The sequence below is a fragment of the Vicia villosa genome, unplaced genomic scaffold, assembly GCF_029867415.1.
Source record: "Vicia villosa cultivar HV-30 ecotype Madison, WI unplaced genomic scaffold, Vvil1.0 ctg.000168F_1_1, whole genome shotgun sequence".
NCBI lineage: Eukaryota > Viridiplantae > Streptophyta > Magnoliopsida > Fabales > Fabaceae > Vicia > Vicia villosa.
This window is the reverse complement of record NW_026705049.1, coordinates 685,984-696,228: the sequence shown is the minus strand read 5'-3', so window position 1 is coordinate 696,228 and position 10,245 is coordinate 685,984. Positions and strand designations below refer to the sequence as shown.

The 10,245-nt window shown below is 32.8% G+C and overlaps 1 protein-coding gene across 1 annotated transcript; it reads left to right on the top strand.

The window, feature by feature from the left end:
• Positions 1 to 1,369: 1,369 nt before the first annotated feature.
• LOC131624909 (probable leucine-rich repeat receptor-like serine/threonine-protein kinase At3g14840) lies at positions 1,370 to 9,773 on the top strand. The gene is made up of 24 exons (XM_058895834.1): positions 1,370 to 1,718; positions 1,790 to 1,964; positions 3,258 to 3,329; positions 3,434 to 3,502; positions 3,609 to 3,680; positions 3,755 to 3,826; positions 3,948 to 4,019; positions 4,229 to 4,300; positions 4,397 to 4,468; positions 4,561 to 4,632; positions 4,842 to 4,913; positions 5,162 to 5,236; positions 5,538 to 5,600; positions 6,013 to 6,078; positions 6,189 to 6,224; positions 6,336 to 6,376; positions 6,519 to 6,898; positions 7,035 to 7,230; positions 7,318 to 7,464; positions 7,902 to 8,020; positions 8,131 to 8,341; positions 8,431 to 8,680; positions 8,833 to 8,983; positions 9,178 to 9,773. Exons 1-24 carry the CDS (start codon positions 1,628 to 1,630, stop codon positions 9,547 to 9,549), a joined length of 3,018 nt encoding a protein of 1,005 aa, XP_058751817.1. The 5' UTR covers positions 1,370 to 1,627; the 3' UTR covers positions 9,550 to 9,773.
• The last annotated feature ends 472 nt before the right edge of the window (positions 9,774 to 10,245 follow it).

Sequence of the window (10,245 nt, the reverse complement as noted above, 5' to 3'; positions counted from 1 at the left end):
TTCGGGATCTTGGACCTTTGCTCGCAATGTTCTGTTTATAACGTTCTTTGTATACCTACTTGATATTTGAAGCATTTTATGGTATTTTCCGTTTCAAATCTGCAAGTATGCTTCTCGGCGCAACTTTAATTATCGACATTTCCGAAATAATTTCTTTCTCCTCCGACTTAAGTCGACCTATAATTGGATGACCTTGTAGCTTGGTGTCTAACGCATGATTATGTTTACCAAAAATGACACTAAACCTCCATGTATCATCCACCTTACATGATCCGCGCAATTTAAACAGACATTCACATTTTCTCGATCCGGTGTCATCATGTTTTAACTACCAAACTTTTGAAACATATTTTCCACCTTTCTCGCATATCGTCGTTACAAATGCTTGCCTTCTACTAGTGCTATTGTCTAACCTTCCAATCACAACGCCAAACCCGAGTTTGCTAGCTCCCATTCGGACCCAGTCAAGCATATGTTGACGAGCATTGAAAACTTGATCATTTGAAAATTGTTGTCCAACATCTATCTCGACAATAATCCTTTTAGCATCATCATTCACCTCATATGTCTTAGCATCATATTCACCTTGGTCGAAACAGCTTTGAAAAACATGTTGGGGTGCACCATATCTAAAACTGGCAAACACAGAAAATCTGTTAAGAATTCTGCTTCACTAACAAACAGTTTCGGAAACGCCCTTCTGAAATAATTTAGGTGAGTTTCAGAAATGCATTTCCGAAGCGACACAATATTTTGATCTAAAAAACAGCTCAATGCAAGGAAATGATGAAAGTTTACCGGAAATTGCATCTTTTTATGTTCTCTTTGACATGATAAAACACTTGAAACTTGGTTTGAAGACGAAAAATGTATTGAGAATGAATGAAGTTTTTTTTTTTAGGATTTTGGTTATGAAGTGAAAAGAGTAGAATGAAATAGTTCATGCAGTAAGGTGGTATATAATGAATTATTTCGAAAATACATCTTCGAAAATATCTCTGAATGTTTAAATTTAACGTTCAAATATAAATAGGGTGATTTTGGAGATGTATTTCCGAAACCCCTTAAAATATGATATGAGGTGTGCTCGGAGATGCATCTCCAAAACGTCTTGAAATTTAAAATGAAATGCGTTCGGAGATGAATCTCCAAAAGACATTTTTAGAGTTTTTAGAATTTATTTTCATTCCTACAAAATGTAAAAAGAAATTCCTTTAGACATATGTATTGGGCTTTTAACCAGCCCAGAACACAACTTTATTTTCATCTTAGCCCAACATTTAACCGTTTGTTTGAATGAACCTAACCCCTTTTTCTTAAATTATGAATACATTGAATTTCCATGAAGTAAAATCAAAATGAACTCCATGATGAACTTAAGACTCAAATTATATGATTATACGGTTTATAACTATTGGTGTTCAAGGTCATTGACGTCGGCTGAAAGGGAGCGAAAGGATAAATTAGTCACACATTCACACCAACCAAACAGGCAAGTTGAACATTCAAGTAGTACTTAAAGAATTGCATTTCATCAAAATTCTTTCCGAGTCCAAGCATTTATTACTAAAACAATACACTAGTCCATTTTCTCTAATACTTCAGAGGCTCTTATTCATTAGTAACAATGACTTTCTTTTTCTTATTCCCTCTCTTTTTACTCCTTCCTTTCTTTTTTGATTCGTTTTCTCTCGGAGCCACTCTTCACGAAGATGAAGGTACATATCTCATATCATGTATTATCCATATCGCATGTTTTTGTTGTTCTAATCTTGTATAAATATTTCAGTGAAAGCTCTGATGGACATAGGCAAAACACTTGGGAAGAAAGATTGGGACTTCAGTGTAGATCCATGTAGTGGACAGAACAACTGGATATCGCCAACTCAATTACAAGGTTCTGAAAATGCTGTTACTTGCAATTGTTCTTTCCAAAATAACACTCTCTGCCACGTTGTTAGCGTGTACGCACACTCTTCCTCTTTCCTTATCTACTGTATTTTAATTGTTGTGCTGACCATAATAATGCTAGAGAGAATTTAATTAATATTCATGTTCATACTTACTAACCACCAAGAATGCGTAGTTGAGAGTATCTCAAAATAGATGAATATTTTCATTACCATAAATATACTCTCTTTAGCTTTGGGTTATTGTCCGTTTTAGACTCTTCCATCATCTATTTTAGTCTCTACTCTACCCTATATTTTATTTCATTTTTTATATTTTTTCGATGTACTAGTCTTTCATTTAGTCTCTACAAGAAGGATATTATATAGGCAAAACCAAAGACTCTCACTTTAAAAATATTTTACACATAACATCAACCAAATCACATCTTACCAAACCACTCTGATTAGTCAGAAAATATTTCTACAAGCTACCGACTTAACTTCTCTAAAAATTTGTAGTCAATGACGGATAGTTAATAGCTGTTGCACAATACTTATAGCTGATTAATTAATTAATTGAAGTATTTGATATCATTACAATTTCAACAATTGATAAATATAAAATAAAATAAAAATATTTTTTAATTAATAATTTAATGATTATATAATTTTTTATATTATTATTATTAAATAAATTAACTTTTAATTAAAATTAAATAAACACACGTAAATAATTGTAAATATATATATATATATATATATATATATATATATATATATATATATATATATATATATATATATATATAAATTTAAATATATTTAATACATGTAAATTTTATCGGTAGACAACTAACTAACAATAAATAACGGAGTTGGAATCAACAAAGAAAAAGAATAGAGGAAAGTGCAATAGAAATGACGCAGAAAAAAATAAAAATAAAATTAGAGTAAGAAATTCATAATTTTTGTAAATAAATTTTTTTTTACAAATACATTTAAATTATATTTATTTTATTTTAAATTATTATAAATTGTTAAAAAATAAAATGATTTTTAATTAAAATAATAAAGATAAAAATGAAAAAAATGACAATCTAAAACTTATTTCACATAGTTTATAAAAAAAATTATACATTTGAAAGAAAAAATTATAACATAAAAACTAAAAATCAGTCATAAAATATGAATTTTATTAAGGTGAGCTGAAAAGCTAAAATGTGTTTGTTTGTAATTTATTTATTTACAGTTGGTTAAAAAACACTTTTTATGCTGAATGTGCGTATATTTTTTTTTTTTTGAAACTAAACTAATTCTTTTAAAGTTTTCACCTCTAACAACATTAATGATGTAATGGACTTTCAGTGTTCTAAAAGCACAAAACCTTTCTGGTACTCTTCCACCTGATCTTGTGAGGTTGTCTTTTCTCCAAGAAATGTATGTTCTACTCAAAAAACTTACACTCTCCCTATTATACTATAAGGTTTTTTTTGTTGTAAACTCTTATTGTATTGATGATTTCTTATTTGTTTTTGGTACAGTGACCTAACCCTCAACTATCTTAATGGAACAATTCCTAAAGAATGGGCCACATTAAGTCTTGTAAACATGTAATGCATATGTATCTTTCTCTCTTATGCTTGTTCTTTAATTTTTCCAAATCATCATGTATGTGTGCTTATCATGACTAATCTTACAATTTTTCTTTTGGTTAAGTTCCTTCTATGGAAATCGTCTATCAGGTCCAATTCCAAAGGAGTTTGGAGACATCACCACTCTCAAAAGCTTGTAAGTTTCTTTCAATAGAAGTTGTTCAGTTTCGAATATTATAACTTTTGAGAAACTTTATTTTCAATGGATAGGGTATTGGAATTCAACCAACTATCAGGAAATCTTCCTCCAGAACTTGGGAGTCTTAACAAGATTGAAAGACTGTAAGCCTTTCATATGTTTTTTTATGACACACTGATTCAATGATTTGGTGATCTTTAATAGCAGTGATTGGTATTGGATGCATTTTATTGGCCTTCGATTTATTCTTTGGTGTTGCTTCAGGCTTCTTTCCTCCAACAATTTCACTGGAGTGTTACCTGCAACATTTGCTAAGCTCACTGCATTGAAGCAATTGTAAGTATTTTACTTTCATTATTGCAAGATTTCATTACTATGTAGCACCAACACAACACTTTAGATTGAAAGCGTGTACGCGTCTCACATGTGTTGGTGGATAATACTCATACGATACGACACTGATCCATGTGTCAATGATAGTGCTATATAGCTGCATGGTTATATATTCCATGTTCATAATTACTGCTATTTGTTGCTTAATGCAGTCGAATTGGCGACAGTCAATTCTCTGGAGCTATACCCAATTTTATACAGAGTTGGAAAAATCTTGAGATGCTGTGTGATTCTCTTTCTCTTCTCTTGTCACAAATTTTAGATTCTTTAGTATTGTCATTTTATTTGAGACTATTTTCCCTCATAAATGTTTTTCACAGTGTGATCCGAGGGAGCGGTTTGAATGGACCAATTCCTTCTGGAATTTCACTTTTGAAAAACCTAACTGACTTGTAAGTATGACGCATCCATACATGCTACTCAAACAAATGTTTTAAGGCTTTTTTTTTATTGTGATTAACTATGCTTAAAATTTGATACCCAGGACTATTACTGACTTGAATGGATCTGATTCACCTTTTCCACAACTTGAAAATATGTCAAAGCTGTCAAAATTGTAAGTTACTACCCTCATTATATTTAGTATCAAGGAATTGTTTTAGGGATAGAAAAGAAAAATAATAATAAATTATTGCAAAAACACAAAGCATTTCACATTAGTTAAGGTGGACTACATAAATCAAAACATTGTTGTAATGTCTTATAATAAAACAAATTAAGAAGAAATTGTAGCGAAATAGTTATATATGGTCTAATTGGTTTCAGAGTATTGAGAAGTTGCAATATCATTGGAGCAGTGCCTGGATATCTTGGAAAGTTAACTAAACTGAAAGCGATGTAAGTGCTGTTATATTTCTTTCCATTTTTGTTTGATTGATTGAATGATAACTTTCAAATTTTCTTTCAGGCTTTTTAAACACACGTATAAGAACTTGTATTCTGTGTCTTTGCTTTTTATACTGATGATTTGACAAAGATCTATGAGAGGCTTCTTTTGTTCACCGCAGAATAGGGAACTGTTCTTTATGTTAAATTCTATATCTACTCTTTCTCTGAAGAGAACTTATTCTGAATATCCTTTTCAGAGACCTCAGCAACAACAAATTAAGTGGACAAATCTCCACGGGCTTAGGGGGTCTACAGAACATCATGTACTTGCTGTAAGAATTTTGCCGCTGCTTCATCTATCATAACTTAAAAATGTAGATGGAAAATAGGGAAGACTAGCTAGTTTAGGTGGAAAGATACTTTTTCTTCTAGACACTGGAAACTGAAATGTTTTTGTTCATTGCTTTTGTTAACTAAAAGAAAAACTAATGCCGCCAAAATCTTGTAAGTTGATGTGACTCATTTCGGAACTGTTCAATAATTGGGATATTGTTTACTATCTTGTCAACTATTTTTGTTGTTAGACAATAATTTGAATTCTATTGATTAACTTTTTGATGTTAATTTAACTAGATTTTTATCTGGGAATCAGCTGTCTGGACCGCTGCCTGACTGGATAGTTAAACCAGACTTTGTGTAAGATGTCTCTTATGCTACTTGATAAAATGTGAAATTTGTTTGTTTTTATCACTTTTAAGAACTGTATCTTTAGCTTCATGTTAAGGTATATATTCTAGTATGATGCACAGACACCTCAAACACGACTCCGACACTGACACGTTGACATCGGTAATAATTTAAAAAAATCAATAAATTAAACGTAATCACAAGTGTCGGTGCAGGTGTCCGACATTGACACGGACACGCCTTTTTTCAGAGGTGTCGGTGTTACATATTAGATGCCTCCTAGAATGGTTACAGGACATCTTCTCATATTGCATAAGCTGTTGACAGATATCAGATTATAGTATGGAATGAACTATAAATTGTTCCATGAAGTTGATCAATTGCATCATCATCTAACATTCTGACAGATATCTATATGCAGAGATCTGTCGTATAACAACTTCACTATATCAAACTTTGAGCAGCAGACTTGTCAACAAGGAAGTGTGTAAGAGTCCTAGCATTGTGTTTTTTTCAAATTTCTTTTAATTTCATGGTTTTATTGTTTTGTATTTTTATGAAACGACCTGAGCCTCAATCAATTTTCTTGTGCCTCAGAAACTTGTTTGCGTCTTCTTTGACGGGAAACAGCTTGTAAGTTTTTATTTCTCTCATGATATAAATAATTACATATTTAATTGTATATAACTTGTATATGTTACTGAGTGCTAACTTGTTCTCCCCGTCCATTTATAATCTTCTCAGAGGAAATGTTTCATGTTTGGAAAACTATCAATGTCCTAAAAGTAAGCTTACTTTTCATGGATTTCCTATAAACTGTTGATCATTATTTTATGTTTGAGGTACAAGAAAATAAATATCAATTGTCCATATATAATACCTGATTGATTACTCTAGAAATTGATAACCTATTTCTTCTTGTCCAAGCTTGGTACTCTCTCTACATAAACTGCGGTGGGAAGCGCAAAACAGTTGATGGAAATAAGACATATGATGATGATTCAGCTGAGATGGAATCAGCAAGATATCGTCAAATCGGAACAAATTGGGCACTTATAACTGCTGGTCACTTTTTTGATAGTGGACGCTCTGACTACTACATATGGTCTAATGCAACAAAGCTTGCCATCGACAATGGTACTGAACTGTACATGGATGCACGTGTTTCCCCAAATTCTCTTACTTATTATGCATTCTGCATTGGAAATGGAAACTACACTGTGAATCTCCATTTTGCTGAAATAATGTTCAGTGATGATGAAACATTTAGCAGCATCGGAAGACGTGTATTTGACATCTACATCCAGGTGCATGTTTTTTCATTTGATTGTTACCACATGTACTAATCACATGATGATACAAATAAATTTTCCCTAAAACTAAATTAGAAAATAAAATTCAATTCATTCAATACTGTGCATTTGAAGGTTTTGTATATGGCAGAGAAAGTTGGTGGTGAAGGATTTCGATATTGCAAAAGAGGCAGGTGGTGTTGGCAAGGCAGTCATTAAAAGTTTTACTGCTGGTGTGACTAGAAACGCATTGGAGATTCGGTTAAGTTGGGCTGGGAAAGGAACAACTACTATCCCATTTGGATCAGTATATGGGCCTCTTATATCAGCTATATCAGTTGATCCGGGTTAGTTGCACTTTCCAAAATTTTATATTGTCTTCAATCACCTTTGTTGTCCATATAAAATCTATAATGCACCTATTAATTGTGCAGATTTTACACCTCCATCGGAAAATAATAGAAGCCTACCTGTAGGAGCTGTAGTTGCCATTGTGGTTGCTGGAGTAATTGTTATCATCTTTGTAATTGGCATAATGTGGTGGAAGGGTTGTTTAACACATAAATGTTTAGGAGCAAGAGGTAATCACTGAGAAACTACTTCAACTATCCTGATTACCATCCTTTTAAATAAAATTCAGAAAATCTTGTTCAGAATAATGGGATTTAGCACCTGAGGGATGAAGTATTGAATTATTTCACCTCTCTTCCTGCATAAACACTTAACTAACTTCCCTTGAGGAAAGTAATAAGACTTCGATGATGAACTCAGTGATACAATATATTTCTAATCCTTGATGCTTTTCCAAAGATATCTGTGACTATGAAGCACGGACACGCACATGACACACTCACGTCACTGACACTGACACATCGACACCGGTAAAAATTAAAAAAAATGAATAAATTGAACGTAATCACCAGTGTCAGTGTTGTTTGGGTGTTGGGACACAGACACACCTTTTATCAGAGGTGTCAGTGCTACAGAGATCTCTGATATTGTTTGCTTTTATTGTCAGAGCAAAAGGGTTTTGCTTCACAAACTGGCTTATTCAGCTTACAGAAAATCAAAGCAGCAACAAACAACTTTGATGAATCCTTTAAGATTGGAGAAGGAGGATTTGGTCCTGTTTACAAGGTTTACTTTGCACAATTTGATATTATTATTCAATTAACATGTGGTATGACCACAATGATAAGTTGTAGTTTTTGTTAATCTCAAGTTCTATACTGTTCCTCAAAATGCAGGGTGTTTTACAAGATGGCACAATAGTAGCAATTAAGCAGCTATCTTCTAAATCAACTCAAGGATCTCGTGAATTTATTAACGAGATAGGCATGATTTCGACTTTACAACACCCTAATCTTGTTAAGCTCTATGGCTTCTGTATGGAAGATGATCAGTTATTGTTGATTTATGAATACATGGAAAACAATAGCCTTGCTCATGCTTTATTTGGTAATTATTTAATTGCTGTATCTGTAATCAGTTATAATCTTCAACATATGTTAATGAATAAAATGATATTGTTGTCTAATTTCTATCAGCCAAGAAAGAAGACCTAGAAAATCGTCAATTGAGATTGGAATGGAAAACTAGGAAGAGAATTTGTATTGGTATAGCTAAAGGTTTGGCTTACCTGCATGGAGAGTCAAAAATAAAGATCATTCATAGAGACATCAAGGCCACTAATGTGTTGCTAGATAAAGACCTCAACCCCAAGATATCTGATTTTGGTTTGGCAAAGCTCAATGAAGACGACAAAACCCACATGAACACCAGAATAGCTGGCACTTAGTGAGTTCCCATACTTGATTCTCTCTGGTTATGAACTTTATTGGGTTTCCATACTTCAAAGAAGCCAAAGAGTAGAGGTTAAAATTGAATTCCAAATATAACTTGGTCTCACGTTTGCGTGTGTGTAAATAATGTGTTTGATTTATTCGCAGTGGATACATGGCTCCTGAGTATGCTATGCATGGTTATTTAACGGACAAAGCAGATGTTTATAGTTTTGGAATTGCTGTGTTGGAAATTGTTAGTGGAACCAACAACACCGTTAGTCATCCTCAGGAGGAATGCTTCTCTCTTCTTGATTGGGTAACTTATGTTCTTATGCTCTCCTTCATTCATGCCAATCCTGTTGCCCCTGAAAATATCTGACATAGTTGTGTAATGTATATTGTCAAGAAGTTAGAAAATTTAGTACACATAAAAATAGATTTAATGCTGTGCTACTGTGGATGACCGAGTAATCGCATCTTTATTTGAAACGTTGAATTATACATTAACAGGTGCACCTCTTGAAGGAAAAAGATAATCTATTGGAGTTCGTTGATCGGAGATTGGGCGAAGACTTCAAGAAAGAGGAGGTTACAACGATGATCAATGTGGCTCTTTTATGCACTAGTTTTTCTCCCTCGCTCAGGCCCTCCATGTCTTCAGTAGTAAGCATGCTTGAAGGAAGAACAAATGTTCAAGAAGTAGTGGCAGAATCAATTGAGGTACTGGATGATAAGAAATATAAGGTGATGCAACAATACTACAAACAAACAGGAGAAAGTAGCACAAGTGAACCTCAAAGCCGAAGCCGAAGCATCGCAACAGATGAATCTAATGCCTTTATTTATGATACAGATTCTTCATGCTGGGAACCAAGAAATTAGGAAATCTATACAGCTTGCATAATTTTATTTTTAAGAAAATAGAACTTGCATTAATTAATCAACATGTTTCTCCCAATATGTAATTTTTTTTTTATAAAGAAAACCATAGAAACGCTCAAAAGGAAAACTAATCCATAAGTGAAAAACTATGTATGTATGTATGTGTATGGAACTATGGTGGTGAAAATTGAATCGAAAGTAAAATGATTTTTTGTTTGAATTTATGCTGACTCGCGCAAGACGCTGAAGGAAGTTTTTATGTTCGTGATATCTAATAGTGTAGTATATGTGATCTGTTGGTGGTATTCTAGAGGTGGTATGTTATAAATTATAGTGTTACAGAATTCTGCAGAGGAAAACTGGTTTTTGACACTTTTTGCACTATACTTCCACTGGTGGAAGATATGCTTTAAAACTGCACTGGACACTTTTTTCACTATACTTCCACTGGTGGAAGATATGCTTTGAATATGCTATTTTACTGAATTCACCACCAACTGATATGTCTTTCTTAACATTACAAAGCCTTTATATAGGCTTGAATCAAAACTGACATAGAAGACAATAAGATGATAATTAAGATGAGGACTCTTTGGTTCTCTCAATCTTAATGATACAATTCTAACATAACTCTAAATAAAGACAGTAATTATATTATGATGGTTACAACTCTTTTGCACTTCTTTCATAATGCTT

Bases quoted from the DNA above. Each gene is read 5' to 3' on its own strand.
- LOC131624909 (XM_058895834.1), top strand. From the start codon at position 1,628: ATGACTTTCTTTTTCTTATTCCCTCTCTTTTTACTCCTTCCTTTCTTT. The intron at 3,330-3,433 runs GTATGTTCTACT...TTTTTGGTACAG, and splicing joins TTGTCTTTTCTCCAAGAAAT to TGACCTAACCCTCAACTATC. The intron at 4,914-5,161 runs GTAAGTGCTGTT...TATCCTTTTCAG, and splicing joins TTAACTAAACTGAAAGCGAT to AGACCTCAGCAACAACAAAT.